Raw genomic sequence first — 18,837 nt, 5'->3', positions numbered from 1 at the left:
TTTTTGGTAGAAATGATTTGACATACAAATTTATTTACTTGATCATATTTAACAAAGCAGGGCAGAATCACAGTCATTTTCTTCATAGTATCACTGTAAAAAGACTGAATTTCAGAACTCTTAGTTTGCTCTGGAAACATAAGCTGACCATTAGCAACCTAGATAGCTTTTTCTTTCCTCTCCAGGCTCACCAGTTCCTGGGTGGAGGTGGGAAAATTGATGTGAAATAAATAGCATGTCGTGGAGGCTGACAATTCTTTTCACCTCCTCCCCGAGGCAACAGGGCGACTTTGGCTTACTCTTGATCTGAAATCATTTTAGTAAGCAAGCAGGTTATCAAACACAGAATGGAGGAAACTTTCCATTGTAGACAATTGCCAAAGTTAGGTATGGATGAATTCAGAGCTTAACTTCTTCTGTTGATTAGAGAGGGGTATGCTAGCAATGGATCTCAGATCTTTGATCCTGTGAGACATCAGTGTAGTGCATTCAGTTCTTTTTATTAAAATGTGTGGGAAAAGCCATCTCTGAGTAGAGAAGAATAGTTTAGTACAATTATGGTGTGGTAAGAGGAAAATCAAAGTGTAGGCAGGGTCCCTTTCCTCTTGAACTCCAACGATCACTTCACTCCTGTCAGTTTTAGTGTCCAAGCAAACTGAACTGGAAGAGAAGAGGGTGGCAGCTGTGGCAGGTACACAAGGAGACTTTCATCTGGATCCTTGGACCACTTCAGATTGTTTTGGACTCCCAGCATTGTTACCTGCAGGAAGTAAAAAGGGAATGGAAAAAACACTGATGTATTAAGGAGTACAAAATATGGCCTGAAAATGGTGGGAAAGAACCACGCTGGGCCAGGGCAGGGACGACAGTCTAAAAGGGGAATAAATATGGGAGAAACCTGGGGAAGGAAAGAAGCATTAGAGAAGGCCTGCCAATTCCTTCAGGAAAAGTTTCATCTCTGACGGGACTGAATGAGGCTCTTTACCTGTGTAGTCGAACTACTTTTGGGGGATTTAAGGCTTAAGATTCCATGTTTTGGCCAGGACAGGAAGATGGCATAAACAGCTGATCCTTTTGAGGTATACCTGGGGAAAAAGAAACATCATTGTCAAAGATACCTGGCTTGTTACCCTGACACATAACCTTACACATTCCCCCTTCAGTTATCTACCAATTCCAAGACCTTCAGTCCGTCACTGCTACTAGGAAGCACTCAATACCAGTTAAAGTCTGTAGGAAAAAAAAGCAGCCCCAGAAGACCCTCTTTCTGGCAATATATTTCATTTTTATCTGTCTATTGGGTTCTAAGTTTTCTTTAAAAAATTTAAACTCTTAGTTATTTCACACTGAAGTCATTTTGTGTCATTATTCAAATTTTGTTCAACTCCAGATGCATATGAGAACAGCCAATGATATAACATGGGCAAGGTGTGCAATGAAGACAAATTTGTTGTTCTAAGATTTCACAATGCTTAGAGAAGAGGATGAAAAATCATGACATAAAAACTCATCCAAAACAGAGGGGTGAATGTGTTTCCCCTGATCCAAAGACCCCCACCCTATGGTATAACACTTGCAGAGGTCTTTCGGTGGACAGTTAGCATGTGCCTGGCACTCTGCAGGGTACTCGACATACATTATCTCATTTAACCCTCACAGCCACTCTTGGAAGTCAGATGTCATCATCCCATTTTGCAGTTGAAAAAAACTGAAGCCCAAGGTCAAATAACTAGATCCACAATTGCAAGTATGAATCACGACTTCTCCACTTAGTAGCTTTGTGATTTTAGGCAAGTGATATTACTGCCCTGAGCTGCTTTCTCACTTCTAACATGGGGATAATGACAGTATCGATATGGTGGGATTGTTGAGGGGATTTAGAACAGACCCTTGTACATTGTAGGTACTGTACAAATATCAGCTGTTATTCTTTTTAGGGGGCTGGGCAACAGTGTCAAGCAAATTGATTGACGCTTTGTAGCCCCTTCATTTTTCACCAAGCCTACCACCTTCCCTCACTAGTCAAAGATATCCTGGTGGCCTAAAACATAAATCAGGGCACACATTCAACAGCAAGAGAACAGCTTTTGGGTTTTTGCAAGACGACTTCCAGCCTGGCTGGTACCATGGTGGATCCAAGGAGATGCCAGCTCGGCAGCGGCCACAGTCCCGTTGCTGCACACAACAGAAGACTAGACTCACCATACAGTTGTCGTGTTCTTTTCAAATTGTACCCTCCATGGTTTGGAGGCGTAGATAGCCTCCCCACTGACGCTCAGCCACTTCCCAACAGCAAGCAGCCTTTCTTGGAAAATGGGAACAATCAGTCCATCTTTGGTTGGTCCGATGTTGAGAAGATAGTTGCCTCCCAAACTTACTGTCTGAACCAGTTCCTAGAGAGAGCAAAAACAAAGGAATCCTAGCTCTGAATGCCAGGCCTAGCAGAATGCTTAGAACACACAGGTATGAAGAGAAGAAAAAGAATCTAGGGTACATTCTCCCTCTGCTTTGCAAATATCCTTTACTCTTTTGAAAATAGTATGTTTTTTTTTTTTTAATGGAAGTACTGGGGATTAAACCCAGGACCTCATGCATGCTAAGCATGTACTCTACCACTGAGCTGCACCCTTCCCCCTGAAAATATTATATATTTTTGTCATGATAAAAGCAGAATAGGCTAATATGAGAAAATTGAAAAATTCTGCTACAAGATGGAGAAATACATTAACTTCAATTCCAGGGAGTGCTCACGGGCACTTCCCTGTGACACTGTACCTCCTGTGGTGCCATATGCGGTGGGAAGGTTGTGTGTTAGAAGCACCAAGTGTGAGCAGGGGAGCCGAAAATAAAGCACCTGGCCCCAAAGGACTCCCATGGAGCCATACAGAGAGAATACGGGGATCCGAGAGGAGAGATTTCAAGCAGGTACTCTGGAGACTCTGGGGAGATGGAAGAGACCAGAAGAATTTCGAGACACTCTGCATGTGATAGGTTATATACGTGTACTTGCTTCCCCTTCGGGAAAACATGCTGTAAAGAGATATATTCTTCAGGATTTCTGGTGTAGGGTGTGTGTGTGTGTGTGTGTGTGTGACAATTTGTTACAGTACCCTAAAGACACCACATCATTAACCTTTGATGTTTCCTTCTGGTCTTTTTCCTGTGCAGTTAATTCTCTGTAGTTGTGACAATACATAACTTAATGCCCTCCAAGCATTAACCCATATTACATTCAGAAACATTCTAATGGTTAAAGAAAATCCCCAGATCTACTTAATTATCCCTTAATGGTTGCAAGAAATTGAAACAACCCATCTGTCCAACTGAAAATGATCCTGGGAAGAACACCTCTGTACGGAAAACTCTCTTCTGTCATTAGACCTATTTCCTTAAGGCAGGATTTTATGAGGAGGTTCAAAAGGGTTCTATCACCCTGCACTTCCATCCCGAGTGCTTCCACTGCTCTTGGTCATAAGGTTAGTTTGGCATAGCAGTTAACAGATAGCTACCTCACATGCGCTCTTACCGAAATGATTGTGGATTCATCTGCAACATCCGTTATCACCATGTTGCGACGATAGCCCCAGGAGAGCTTATCTATGGAGGTGCACATCTCCCACTTGTGATCTGGCAAGGTCTCTGGCTTGAATTTATCTTGACAGTTGTAGTATCCTCCATGGTGACAGGAACAATTCTGACCCCACCGGTCATTTACTACTACTGTATCCTAAAGGAGGAAGGAGTGCTGGGTCATTGGGAGTAAAGCCATTTAGCTTCCTTACGAAATACAGTTTTGAAAATTGTGTCTATTTGGAAGCAAGGAACAGATTTGATTGAGAGCAGTGGTTCTCAACTGGAGGCCTTGGATGGGAATTTTGGCAAATGTCTAGAAACAGTTTTTGGTTGTCACAGCTGGGGTGGTGCTGCTGCCATCTACTGGGTGGAAGCCAGGGGTACTTCTGAACATCTTACAACATATAGGATAGTCCCCTCACAACCAGGAAATATGCAGCCCCAAATGCTAATAGTACCGAGGATGAGAAACCCTGGTCTAGCAATATGTAATAGAGATATCATCTGGTAAGCCACGTAGTCTACCAGAGGAGAAATGGAGAGGAGGAGACTAGCCTGAAGTCACATCCCCAGGCAGAGTTTCGGAAAGCTGGGACTATGGTGTTCCCCCCCCCCCCCCCCGGCAGCAGGGCATGGGGGTGGTGGTGGTGGTAGTTAGGTGTATTTATTTATTTTTAATGGAGGTACTAGGGATTGAACCCAGGACCTCATGAATGCTAGGCATACACTTTACCACTGAGCTATACGCTCCCCTGGAAAGCTGGGACTATGAATCAAGTATTTGAACCCAGCCCAGGATGCTTTCCACTGTATAACCCTGACCTCCTTTTCCTAGGTAAATAAAAGTCAGTAATCAAGCCTTCTTTTCCTTCCTTCAAGGTTTTGCTGAACTTTGAGAAACCCTTACATGGAATATCTTAATGTAAATGTTTAATACTGCTATGAGGCTCACACTGGGGTATCCAAGGAGAATAAAACACGAGTTCTTGCCCTCAGAGATCCAGCAGAGACTAGCTGAGCAGACAGATACATGGACAATTACAATATGACATCACATCAGAACTTGGGATTAACAGAAATGGGGAACACTGATCCAGGAGTGTTTCTTACTTCTTCCAGGAAGGAATAAAAATTGTCAGGAACCAGATTTAGTTTACATCCAACCAATACTTATTATGTGCCTAACTGGGCCAAGTACTCTTCTTGGAGCTGGGAACATAGCAATGAACAGATACAAACTCTTGCCCTCACGAAGCTGACATTTTCGTGACAGAGACAGACAGTAAGAAGGTAAATGATATCTGAAATATACTAGACCAGGTAAGTGGTAAGAGAAAGACAAAGCAGGGAAAGAGATACAGTGTGCCATGGGCAGGCTGCAATTTTGGATAGGGTGGCGGGGAAGATGCCCTCTCAGGGAAGACCTGCAGAGAGCTCGGGAGTGAGCCATGTGGGGACTGCAGAGAGAATGGAGAGTAAGGAGAGGGGGCTGTTTCTCCTAAAAGTACTTTCCCAACATGAGTATAAGCGCCAAGACAACTCTCTCTCCTAACATGTGAGAAGACATTCAGAACAGGAGTGGGCAAACCGGGTCTGCAGCATCCCACCCAAGGGTCCACATCTGAGCCACCCCGGTGTGGGGACCACTGGGGGAGAACCATGATACCGCACCACTGGAAGTCCCCACATGTTTGGCGAGTCCCAGACAACCACTCTTCATTTGTCTCTATTTGTCACATAGGGTTTTGTCTTTTTTCTTTCTTCCCAGTTTCGGAATTTAGTAATATTTACCCAATGAGATCCTTAGAGGTTTATGAATCTACCAAGATAGCTCAGTTCAAACAGGTCTTATACTTAGGTTTCTCTTTAAAATCCACAACAAATCCAGAATATATAAAATTTTTGAAATTTTCTATAGTGAAGATTAAGACTTCTGGTACTTTGAAATTCAAACTATAAATGGGCAGCTATTATGCAATGTGACAGTGTTGATTATGGGGAAGAGGAGGAGGTAGGGAAAGTTCCCTCAAGAATTTGGATATAAGGGAATATGAAATTTCTCCTTGAGAGTTAAACTATGTAACATAAAGTAGCTGAAGTCATAGATATTCGCATTTTTATTCCTACCACTTAATTGTATATGTTTTGTATATTAATTTTTAGGGTGTTCTTCTCATTTACAATGTCTGTTTGCTTAATAATTCATTTTCTCGACAGTGGTTTGGGACTTCTACATATCATTTCTATTCTACTACTTAAATTTAACAAGATTTAAACCCATGTTGTCAAAACCAAGAATTAAAAGAGAAAACGTACATACTACAAGGAAGGCGGGAGGGAAGAATTAAAGGAGAAACATTTAATATTTGTTAAGTCCCCTGGTCCCTATCACACCCATGTTAATATTACTATTTATTATTGTTCTGTTGTCTTTATTGTTATTACTTCAGATCTTGGATCCTCACTTTCTTTTATCATAGCAGACAAATAAGAGGTAAGTCTTACAATCACATACCTTGACTGGGCTGTCATTATAGAGCCAAGAGAGAAAACCTGTAGAGTTCCAGTAAGTGTCGGGAGAGTCCCACTCTCCATCAGACCAAATCAGGTCAGGTTTGTACCTGAGAGACGTGCAGTCAGAACAAAGTTTATTATCTGAATCCATTCACAGTAAGAGTCTCATTGATCTATCTTTGCAACAAATATTTACAATTACATTTTCTCAAAGTTTTAAAAGTACCATGAAACTATCACGGTGCAGAGAAAGTGGAAAAGTAAAGGGACATAAAAATGACAATACACAGACACAAACCCCTTAGCTAACACAATCACTGTTTAATACACAGCACTTTGGTATATTTCCCCAAGTCTTTTTTTTTTTTTTTTGTAATTTCTTAAATTAAAAAGTAGAGTTGTAATTAGTACACATATAATTTGGTTTCCTTCCAGTAACTAATTCCAATGAAAGGAGTGGTGCTCCAGAGCCACAGGATTAAGGTTGCTGCTTTTAAGATGTACGAAGAACTAGAACTATTTCGCCAAATGCATTTCTGGGGACAAGGACCCAAAGCTTTCACTATAAAAAAATCTATTAAATTCACTTGAGCCACAGTTGCATCTTTCACGTATTATTACTCTGAGCCTTATAAGGTATGAGAGTATGTGTGTATTTAAACCTATAAGGTAAACATTATTATTCCCACTTTAGAGAGCAAGAACCTGGTACTCAGTAGGGCAATTTATTTTAGGGGACGGTGACAAAGCTTGTAACAGGAGCTGGAACCAACAGGCAAATCTGCCTGACGCCTAATCCTATGGCGTACTCTGCAGCTACTCAGGACAGCAGGTTGAGTCCAGGAAGAAGACCGCCTGTTTAAGAGGCAAGATAAACACAGACAGTCCGTGTTTTACTGCGTACAAGAGACTGTACGAGGCGCTTTATCCTCATTACCTCATTAGTTCTCACAATGACCTTGTGATGTATAAACAGGTAAAGAAACTGAGAACTAGAATGACTAAGTAGCTTGTCAAGGCTATACAATCAGTAAGAAAAAAGAAGTGGATTTCCGACCTAGTTCTGTCTGACTCCAAGTCTATGCTGGTCTCTTACAACTGTACTATTTCCTTAGAGAAGTCATCTGCATGCAAGGAGCTTTTTTATTTTTTTCGTTTTCGGTTTTGGTTTTTTGGTCTACAATGAGAGTCCAGGCAGAGATGGCTGCCTCTTCATCTTTAAAGGCCCACCATCCCCCAGAAGCTCCCAGATGTAAAAAGGGTAAACTCGGAATAAAACATGAAGACTAGTGACAAATCCCAAAGTGAAAGTGGCCATTTTAAGAATAATGATAATAATAACACCTTTATTCTGTACCAGGCATAGTGACAGATACTGTTCATGTATTATTCTGAGCCCTATACAGAAGGCATTATCATTCCCACTTTACCCAGTGAGAATCTGAGGCTCAGAAGGGTGACCTGTTTCAGGCTTTTAAGTTAACAAGAACCAGGATTCAAATGCAAGTCTGCTCCGCACCAAATCCTATGCAGGGACCATTAGACCATGCTGCCCCTCTCCAGGGTCCTGCAAAGAAAACAGCATACGAGGACGGACCTGAAGTTTTGACTTACCACCATCCTAGGGTTGGTTTGATTGTTTCATTTTATAAAGGCAATATGACCACACTTCAGAAGTTTTGGAAAGTAGCAAGAAAAAATATGTTTTGTCTTAAACACAACCACTGCATTTATTATTTTGATGTCTTCTAGATTTTTTTCATATCCTACTCCTTCCCTCTTCCCCTCAACTTAGCAGTATCCTGTAAGAAGCTCAGATGTCATTGATGAAAGTCATAAGGCCCAAAACAGGTCTGTCTTTTACCTGTTAACAAGGTCGTATAGCTCTGGCATTGTTTTTGCATGGACAAAATGCTGTGTTTTGAAGCCATTTTTCTTATCAAGTAGGTAGAGAGGATGGAACCATTCTAAGAGTGAGTGGTAGAGTCCATAGCGTATGTTCCTTAAATAGAAAAACAGGACAGCAACAACCATTAGGCAAAGAAAAATTAATTTATTTTTAGAAAAATCATTTGCAGGGGGGAGGTATAGCTCAGTGGTAGGGTGCATGCCTAGCATGCATGAGGTTCTGGGTTCAATCTCCGGTACTTCCAACAAATAAAAAAATAAACAAACCTAATTACCCACCCACTCTCCCCCCCAAAAAAAATCAAAAAAAAAGAAAGAAAAAGAAAAATCAGTTGCAGCATTTTTACATCTCAGTGAAACTCACCCACAGGGCATGCAGGAGCCAAAACCATTTCCTTAAATTATCTCTTATCATTCACTTAAGCAAAATGATTGGGTCTATAGTGTTTTCGATACTGTAACAAATTATTTTTATACATAAATACCTTAACACCAAACATCATTTAAACTTTTGTCAATTATCTCAATAAATATAGTCCTATTTAGAAAAAAAATTCTCTGTCATTTTGTCATATTGTGTGTGTCAGAATATAATGTGTATTCTGGCAAAGAATACATATTGAAGAGATATTGGAAACCAGAGACAAATATAAAGAATAAAATATCCAAAGTCTTATCACTCAGAAATAATCATTAGCAACATTTTCTATGTAGTTGAAATTAATGAATATAGGTTTCTCATTTCACTTGTAAGGTTTACTAGTAGTTCTTAACACACTCAACAAAACGAAACATGGCGAAAGTGAACTATTTCACACACAATAAAGCTTGTTTTGACTTAGGAATAGTGAGTGTTATGGAAATGCTATAATACAAATAAGAAGTGAAGATAACATTGCAAAGGCACAGATAAGGCAGAAAGAATTGAAGCTCAGCGCTTCATCATGTGACTCAGGGACTAAACAGATGCAAAGAAGGTAAAAATCAAGGATCTTAAAGTCCAGATCTAATCAACATCTCAGAGTTTTTACAGCAGGACAATTAGCAGAGTACAGCATTGGCAAACTGAGTATTTAACAGGTGACATAAGTCAGCAAATACTTTCTTAATGGGCCGGCTAGTATTTGAGGCTTTGCAGACCTTGTGGTCTCCATCCCAACTCTAAAATTGTAGCTTGAAAGCAGCCAGAGACAATGCATAAATATATGGGCTCAACCGTGTTCCAATCAAACTTTATTTATACAAACAGGCAGCTAGTCTCCCTCTTATGTAAGACATCAAGTTTGCCAAATCACAACAGAGCTGAGATTGGGCATAACACACAGACCACTTTTCCTCCTTACAGGTAAATACAGCCAGAACTATAGGGGCCAAAACCAGAATACCTGGGTTCAAATCCCACCTCTGCTACTTCCTAGTTCTTTGATTTTAGGAAGTTATTCCTTATTAAGTAGCAAATATTAGAAAACAATAATTAGAATCAACCAAGTGGCTCCTTACCTCACTTTTTGCTGCTTTAACTGTCCTTTTTAGTTCTCTCCTGATCTACCATTCATCCAAACCTTCCCTGAATGCCTGCAAAGCTCTGTGTTGACAGCTAAGGAGGACACAAAGATGAGAGACCCAGACCTGGCTTCCATTTGGTATTGGAAAAGGCCCTGGGTTGGAAGACTTTCCAGAAAGAATACTCAGCAGAACGCAAATGGAGCACTGTGGTCTATGCTGGATACTCTTCACCTAACCAGACAGGGCCATGAACTTCTCTGATGGTGTCATTTTTGGTCATATGAAAACTGCCAAGCATCAAACACTGCAATTCAAGGCCAGAAGCCCTTCGGGGTACTCCTTAAATGCAGACTTAGAAAGCACACAAGAGGGGAGGAGGCACGGTACACTGGATGGCTAGATTAAAAGAGATGATGGAGTAACCGTCTGTGGACACACACCTTTTCCGGACGGCTGCTTCCAACTCACCAACCAAATCACGATGGGGCCCCACATCCTGAGAGTTCCAGTTCCAAGACACGGGACTCGGCCAGTTTGTGAAGCCTTCGTGATGCTTTGTTGTCAGGACTACATACCTGTGGACATCAAAACTATGTGAGCAAAGAAGCGGGCAGCGGGCCAGGAATGTGAACTTATCTGGCATGACCTGGGCTTTTAAAATGGTTGGGAGAACTTGACTGCAGGGAATGTACAGTTGACCCCCTGAACAACGCAGGGTTTAGGGACGCTGACCTCCCGTGAAGAAGAAAATCCACATACAACTTTTGACTCCTCCAAAACTTAGCTACTAATAGCCCACTGTTGACCAGAAGCCTTGCTGATAACCTAAACAGAAGATTAATACACATTCTGTGTGTTATATGTATTATATACTGTATCCTTATAAAAATGTAGAAGAGAAAATACTAAGAAAGTCATAAGGAAAAGAAAATACATTTATAGTACTGTACTATATTTATTGATGCTATAAGTTTATGTGGTGTGTTTACCAGGTGAACCATCTGTCTGTCAGTACTTACATCAATATTGTCTTAAAAGACACAAAACAAAGTAGATATCATGTGTATTACTAACACTAGACATCAAAAGTGAAAAGACAATGTGAAAAATAGATTTATATTTCTTTACAGATTTAATGATTCATGCACTGATAACAAAGCAGCAGCAACATGACTGCTTTATATAGCAGCCTAGTGTAATCGGCATGTTTGCTTCTCGGTGGCCTAGTCTATATACTAATGAATGAATCATTATAAAATTTTTACTAAGAGAGAGAGGGAGGGGCATACTGTATGGTAATGTAATTCTTTGAAAGCAAAGATATAAAACAGTAAAAAAAAATGGCTATACTGTTAGTTTTATATTAGACATCACTTACCCTATGCTTATGTACAGACTGGCTCTCCACTTCAAGTCTCGCACATGAACACAATGAACACTTAGGTGATGATGCTGACACACCAGACACATTTACTAACTGTACGGCTCGATGCATACTTATAATTCATTAAGTGCAAGTGGATCATCATGAACGTCTTCACGTTGAGTGGGCTGAGGAGGAGGAGGAAGGGGAGGGGTTGGTCTTGCTGCCCCAGGGGAGGCAGAGGTGGAGGAGGTAGGAGGGGAGGCGGGCACTCAGTGTAAATTTATGGAAATACATCATAATTTCTGTCTGACTTTTTTTTTTCATTTCTCTAAAAATGTTTCTGTATGATACCAATCTTCCCTCCACTGTTTGCATTAGTTTCACTGCTGGTATCATAGAAGGGTCAACATAGAAAAGAAGTCAAAAGTGGTCTTGAATAATCAGAATCCTTCCATCAGACTGTCTAATGTCAATCCGTTTTCTGGCACTGCTGCTTCTGAGTCTCCTTCCTCATTGTCTAGCGCTGGTTTTGGAAGCATTCATCTCCACCAAGTTGTCTTCTATTAATTCCTCTAGTGTGGTGTCTATTAGCTCTTGAATTTCTCCAAGGTTCATGTCTTGAAACGCTTCACCTCCCCCTACCTTTTTTCGCCATATCCACATTTCTCTCGTGATTTCCTTGATTGGCTCTTTCATAAATCCACAATATCTGGACACAGCTTTCTCCAGCAGGGATTTGTTGTTTTTAGGCTTTTCCACAGTTTCTTCTGTAACAACGATGGCATCTACAATGGTGTAATCCTTCCAGACTTTTATGATGCTCTCTCTGTTGGGATTCTCTTCCACAGCATCGACAATCCCTTCCATACAGTATTGTCTGTAATGAGCCTTAAAGGTCCTCATGACCCCCTGATCCAGAGACGTTGTATTTGGGGGCAAGCACACGCCTTTGGTGTTGAACTCTTGGGATTCTGGGTGGTCAGAGGCATTGTCTGATATCAAAAGAACTTTAAAAAGCAGTCCCTTACTGGAAAGGTACTTCCTGACTTCAGGGACAGAGAATCAATAGAACTACTCCAGAAAAGGAGTTCTCGTTGTCTAGGCCTTCTTGCTGTACAACCAAAAGACAGGTAGCTGGTGTTTATCCTTTCCCTTCAAGGCTCAGGGGTTAGCAGCTTTATGGAAAAGGACAGTCCTGATCATAAACCCAGCTGCATTTGCACAGAAGTGTAGAGTTAGCCTATCCCTTCCTGCCTTAAATCCTGGTGCTTTCTTCTCTTCCTTACCAATAGATGTTCTTTGTGGCATTTTCTCCCTAGGATAGGGCACTTTCATCTGTATTAAAAACCTGTTCACGTAGACATCCTTTCTCCTCAATGATTTTCTTAATGGCATCTGGGAACTTGTCAGTTGCCTCTTGGTTGGTAGAAGCTGCCTCTCCCATTATCTTGATATTTTAAAAGCCAAACCTCTTTCTGAAATTATCAAACTATCCTTTGCTGGTGATGAATTCTCTGGCTTAGATCTTTCACCTTACTTCTGCTGTAAGTTGTTGTACAATGACTCGCTTTTTCTCGAATCCCATTAGAGTCTTTAGGTATACCTTTCTTAGAGCAACCCTGCACCCACGTAAAAGCTACATTTCAATACAAGATAAAAAGGTATTTTGCAAAAAGTGCAAGGTTTTTCACACCTCCTAGCATAGCTGCAGTGACAGCTTCATGAATTTTTTTTTTCTTTCAACAGTGGTCCTTACACTGGATTCATTCATGTTGGAATGGTGGGCAACCACAGCTGCAGACTTCAATCTATGATACATAAGAAACAATTCAACTTTTTCTTGTAATGTCATGACTTTTCTCTGCTCCTTGGGAGCACTTCCAGCATCACCAGAGGCATTTTGTATAGGTCCCATGGTTTATGATATTGCACTAAATACGATGAAAAATATGTGAGAACCACAAGAGATCACTTTTTCTTGAGATACAAAATTTACTGGCAAGATGAGTGCTCACATGAAGATGATTAGCATCACATGGTGTTTTAAGTGGATGCTCACAACACTTGAGCCCACCATGACAGCAACAGGTGGCTACAAAATTATGACAGTAGTACAGTGCATACTACAGTTAATTTTACACCATTATGATTTAATACTGCATTTTTATGATTCTTTCCATTTCTGCAAATGCACCATGTATAGTGTGTGTGCATAGCTTTTGATAAATTTTAACTTTTTATAATAGATTTGTAGATATTTCATGTAGTAAATGATAAAATAGACTAGTATCTGCATATTTTATTCATTTGTGACATACCTAACTTTTTCCTAATTTTCGGTATTTCTAGGCTATGTGAGTCACCTGTGAGTTTTTTCAAGTTGTCACAAATCTCCCCCAAATTTTCCAATATATTTATTGGCAAAAAATCTGCGTATAAGTGGACCCATGCAGTTCAAACCTGTGTTGTCCAGCTGTACTTGTATGAGTGACTACATTAGTGACAACCAGGAAGTCGCTGCAGTCATGACTCCTCTTGGGTATTGCTCCAGGAATAAAAGCAAATTTGAGGAAGTCACAGTCCCTCGTCCCCAGCCAAAAAGGAGGCTCAGAGGGAACGAAGGAGTAGGTAAGGGGAAAGTTGTACACCTAAGCACTCCAGTTCTTCAACCCTTCTGGGTATTAATGATTAGCTTTAAAAAAAACCCAAAAAACCAAAAACAAAACCCTTTGCCCTAAAGGAGAAAGAAATTTCTACTAGAAATAGCAGATGATAGAAAAGTAAGCTATTTGTTTTACCAAGCCCGTATGAATCGCCTCTCACTTACAGAAGTGACAAATGGCCAAAAGAGCTAGGGAGAAAAGGCCAGTGTTGAAATGACAACCAAATCACCCAACATTTCATTTGGTTTTATGGCAGAAAAATAGATGATGCCCACACGTGATCATTTAATCACTGGCCGACGCGGGGAGTCCACACTTTAAGGGTTAGACAGAATTTCAGGCTTTGTGGGCCACATTCCTCTCTGTGGTATATATATATTTTAAACAACTCTTTTAAAATGTAAAAATCCTTCTCACATCAAGAAAGTAAGCAGAGGACCAATCCTCTGGCCATGATTTGCAGACCCGTGGACTGGTGGAAAGAACCCTCCATTTAAGAGTCATGGGATTTAGAGTCTAGGACATGAGTTCCCGTCCTCTTTCTGGGCCACTCATCTTGTCCATAAAATAAGAGGTCTGGACAAAGGATGTTTCCCATATTTTAATTTTTCTCATTTGAAAATTATGGACTTCTAAGGCTCCTGGAAGACAGTGAACTCCTCCTCTGTTTACTCAAGCTCTATGTTCCAATACATTTTATTGCAAGCACTAAACATCAGTTGCAATTTCTCTTTAGTAAAAGAGAAACGAAAACCCAGAAGACAGTCGAGGAGACAGGCAAGGGTGGAAGACTGACCTAAGCCAGGAGCTGGAAAAGCCACCTGCCTCCATTCTTACTCTGCTCCAATCTATTTCCCTCTCAGCCAAACTCATCCTTGAAGCTGAGGGTTGACTTGACTTAACACTGGCAACATCTTGCCTTCAAGGATTAATCCTTCAGGACTGGCCCCAGCCTTCAACAGTCTCCTGAGTCCTTGCCTCTCTCTTCCCCACTCCAGTGCTCTACATTTTCAGTTCTCTGAACCCTTCACACACAAGTTCCAACAGCTCTCCAAACAATTCAGACATTTCTTGAGCACTCTGTGTGCAAGGTGTTGAGAAGAGCAGATGAATGAGAATCTGTGCTGTTGCCCAAATACTCTGCAGCAGAACTCCCTTCCCTCCTTTTCCCTTGGGGAGATATCAAATCCTGAAGGAAGAACATAATCTCCTTCTATATCTGTGGAAAGAGGCTTCAGCGAGGTGAAATGCCATGTTCAACTTCGCAGTTGAACTAGGATCAGATTACCTACCTTTGGCTTAAAAGCCTGGAATCCTGTTTGTTTTGTTGACCAGGAAGGGACATCAGAGGTCATCTAACTCAATCCTCTCGATAAAGAGGTGTCGCCACTGCCCGTTTTCCAGCCCACTGTCTCCCTGAAACCTTTATTATCTTCTAGTTCCCACCCAGATGCACCTTCTCCTTATGATCAGCCTGCCACATTCAATTCTGCACTCTTCAAGAGGCAAAACACAGGACCCAGGGTACCCGAAGTTAGTCGGACAGCTGTGTAACCCGGCAGGTCTTCTCGCCTCCCCATGCTCGGTTCCCACCTGCTTAAGCCCCCTCCCAGCGCTCCCAGTCCGACCCAAGCCAGGAAAGGGGCGCCCCGCCCGCCCCCGCGGCGGCACTCACTTGGCCCCGGCGGCCTTGAACAGGTCTGCCCAGCTGTCCGGGTGGAAGAAGCGCGCCGTGAACTGCGGCCCGAAGTCTCCGTAGCTGAAGCCAGGCGGGTAGTTCTCGTTCATGAAGCTCTGGTACTGCGGTACCTTCGTGCCCTTCCAGTGCCACCAGAACCACTCGCTGCCCCAGGCCGGCACCGAGAACACGCCCCAGTGCACGAACACCCCGAACTTGGCCTCGTCGAACCAGGCCGGCAGCGGCCGGGAGTCCAGACTCGGCCAGTCGGGAGTGTAGCGGCGCAGAGGAGCCGAGGGCCCCGACTTGGCCGCTCCGAGCACCAGCAGCAGCAGCAGCAGCAGCTCCTCGGCGACCACCCCCCGCGGCCCCATATTGGGAGACGGCATCTCAGCCTACACTCCTCACCGCCCGCTCTTTATGCGTAGGTGCGGGCGCACGCGGCCCCGCCCACCCTAACTAATGATTGGCTGGAAAGGAAAAGGGGTGGGTCAACCCAGGCTGCTAGGCCACCGAGTCTCTTCCCCACCGGGTGGACGGTTCTTGCAGCGCCCTCTGGCGCTCAAGTGGGAGAAAGACTTAAGGAGGCGTTGACTGCGCTCCGCTGATGCAGGATTGAAAACTTTAGAAGAGACTTCACCGCGGAGTTGAATCATGTGGGTGTGGAAGGCCGGGTGTGAGCATAGAACTGGGAGTGGTCCATCTGGCAGTTGGGAGCTATAGGACACTTTTTGAGCTGTAGTATAGAAGAGCAAGCCTGGAGGCAGGAATACCAGATGGAAGGGCATTGTAAGAGCACTGGCAGAAATGACGGGGTGGAAGGATAATGGGAGGAAGCTTTTTAAGGGAGAGGTGGGAAGAAAAGTGCGCGCTGAAAGAGGAAGAACAGGTGTGACCATTTTGCCCGTCTAATGTTTATTGAACTTGCTTTGGGATTCTGAGGCAATTCGAAGAGCTTAACATCTCGTTGGAAAAACAAGACTCATGCGTAGGCCTCCCCGAAGGAACATGTTAAGAGTAACAAGGTGAGCAACTTGAGAGCCTCGGGCCCAAGGAGTACCTGTGTGAACCTTGTCTGGCAGGGACGTCACCAAATTCCACTACAATTGGTACATGCTGTGCTTGCTCAAACAGGAGGTGAGGCTATCAAGTGTGAGAGGTCTAATAACCCCTCGTGGCACAGCTGGTCTCTACACATCAGTGAGAGAACTGCCACATGTCAGAGTTGGAAGGGACTTTGGGGGTCCTTGACACTATCCCCTTCCTTACTCTCCCCGTTTTATGGAAGAGGAAACTGAGACCCAGAGAGAAGATCGGAGTTGCCCAAGGTCATGCAGCTAGTTTGGGTCAGAAATGGGACCAGTACCCAGATGCAGAGACTGTCTCTCAAATGCTGCTCTCAAATGCACCCAGGAGGGTGCAAGAGAGCGTGTCAAACAAAGTCTGTGTTGACAGAAGCAAGCACTTCCTCATTCTAGGAGTGATAAGGAAACACAATAGCTCGTGCTATTTTATCTTCTGTTTCTTCCTCTGCAAGATTATGTTGAAATATTGTCTCCAACAGTAAGCACAGACACTTAAAAAAATCTGTACACATCTTCTAGTGATCAGGGTGAGTAATGGTCTTTGATGTTACAGAACTCGTCTTGGGAGAGATAAAATAGGACATTGTGACCTTCATTTCTCCTTAGCCTCAACCAAAACTTAAATCTGCAGGGCAGATGAGAGGTGTTACAGCAGAGTGGAAAAACTGGAAGTTGGGAAACCTAGGTTTTTTGCATTGGACACCACCTTGTTGGGTCTCCTTGGGCAAGTCTTGTCCACTGTCTGGGTCCATTTCCTCATCTAAACAATGAGGGCAGTCCTCAGTGATATCCAGGGTCCCCTTTACCTCTTGCTCTCTCCCTCCATAAACTCTAGTTCATTACTTACAGCAGAAATAGAGTGTGATTGTGAAAGGAGAGGGGTATGAAGTGCAGAAGTGCATTTAATTCAACAATTTCTAAACTATATTTGCTAAACAAATATTTACTGAGTATCAATTTATGCCAGACATTTGGGCATTTCCTTTGCTGGGATGAGAAAGGGCCCCACCAATGAATAAAGAAAGGTGTGTTCCAGCTTTAAGGAGCTCCAAATCCACCTTTAAAAAAGCATGCCATTTCTTTGCCTTACAGAAATATAGGTATTGGGGTTACAATAAAATTGAATTTACCAAAATTCAATTGAAATCTTTTCAGAAGCAGTTCAGTTCCACAGATATTGACCATCCCCCTTAAGACTCTATGTTGGGTCTTCACAGAACACTGGGAACTAAGAGATGAACATGGAGCTCATCTCGTAGGGGCAGATACGCCAGTGACTCCCACTTAACACAGTCCACAATATGGGCTGTATTAGAGGGTTGGACTTTGTCCTCGGGGGCTGTACTGGGTTGAAGAGTGTCTTCCCAAACTTTATGTCCACTCGGAACCTGTGCATGTTGCCTTCTTTGGAAGTAGAATCTTTGGAGATGTAATTTGTCAAATTAAGATGAGATCATACTGGGTTAGGGTGTGCTTTTAATCCAATGCTAGTGTCCTTAAAAAAAGTCACCAAGATTAAAGACCTAAATGTAAGACTAGAAACCATTAAATTCCTAGAAGAAAACATAGGCAGAACACTTTCTGACATAAATCATACTAACATTTTTCTTGGAGCTGTCTCCTAAGGCAAAGGAAACAAAAGCAAAAATAAACAAATGAGACCTAAGTAAATTTAAAAGCTTTTGCACAGCAAAGAAAACCATCAACAAAATGAAAAGACAACATATTCAAAGAGAGAAGATATTTGCAAAGGGTGTGACTGATAAGGTATTAAAATCCAAAATATATAAACAGCTCATACAACTCAGTATCAAAAAAAAAACAAACAAACAAACAAACAATCAGATTAAAAAATGGTCAGAAGACCTGAGTAAACATGTTTCCAAGGAAGACATAAAGATGGCCTACAAGCACATGAAAAGATGCTCCATCCACATCACTAATTATCAGAGAATTGCAAATCAAAACGACAATGAGATGTCACTTCACACCAGTCACAAATAACAAATGTCATCAAGGATGTAGAAAAAAGGGAACCCTCATACACTGTTGATGGGGATGTAAATTGGTGCAGCCACTGGGGAAAACAGTATGGAGCTTCCTCAAAAACCTAAAAATACACCTATCATATGATCCAGCGATTCTACTCCTGGGTATATATCTGAAGAAAATGAAAACACTAATTCAAAAAGATACATGAACCCCAATGTCATAGCAACATTATTGACAATAGTCAAGATATGGAAGCAACCTAAGTGCCCATCAACAGATAAATAGATAAAGAAGATGTGAGATATATATATATATATATATATATATATATATATATATATATATATATATATATATATATATATATATATATATATAATGGAATACTACTCAGCTATAGAAAAATAAATTCCTGCCTGTGCAACAACATGGATGGACCTGGAGAGTATTATGCTTAGTGAAATAAGTCAGACACAGAAACACAAATAATGTATGTTATCACCTATATGTAGAATCTAAAAACAATAAAACAAATGAATGAATATAACAAAA

General features: G+C 41.9%; 1 protein-coding gene across 1 annotated transcript; it reads right to left on the bottom strand.

Moving 5' to 3' along the window:
• FUCA1 (alpha-L-fucosidase 1) lies at positions 1-15,632 on the bottom strand. Its single transcript, XM_010989815.3, has 8 exons — positions 15,206-15,632; positions 9,942-10,076; positions 7,952-8,089; positions 6,089-6,194; positions 3,527-3,727; positions 2,203-2,393; positions 986-1,085; positions 1-760 (listed from the first exon to the last, which is right to left on the bottom strand). The coding sequence occupies exons 1-8, from the start codon at positions 15,595-15,597 to the stop codon at positions 620-622; spliced, it is 1,404 nt and encodes a 467-aa protein (XP_010988117.2). The 5' UTR covers positions 15,598-15,632; the 3' UTR covers positions 1-619.
• Positions 15,633-18,837: the final 3,205 nt, after the last annotated feature.

This window comes from Camelus dromedarius, chromosome 14 (assembly GCF_036321535.1).
Source record: "Camelus dromedarius isolate mCamDro1 chromosome 14, mCamDro1.pat, whole genome shotgun sequence".
Taxonomy (NCBI): domain Eukaryota; kingdom Metazoa; phylum Chordata; class Mammalia; order Artiodactyla; family Camelidae; genus Camelus; species Camelus dromedarius.
This window is presented reverse-complemented; position numbering and strand designations above follow the sequence as displayed.

Excerpts from the sequence above, each read along its gene's own strand:
- FUCA1 (XM_010989815.3), bottom strand. The coding sequence starts at position 15,597 with ATGCCGTCTCCCAATATGGGGCCGCGGGGGGTGGTCGCCGAGGAGCTG. Across the intron at positions 2,394-3,526 it reads ATGAATCCACAATCATTTCG|GAACTGGTTCAGACAGTAAG; the intron begins GTAAGAGCGCAT and ends TGCTCTCTCTAG. Across the intron at positions 761-985 it reads AAAGTAGTTCGACTACACAG|GTAACAATGCTGGGAGTCCA; the intron begins GTAAAGAGCCTC and ends TACTTCCTGCAG.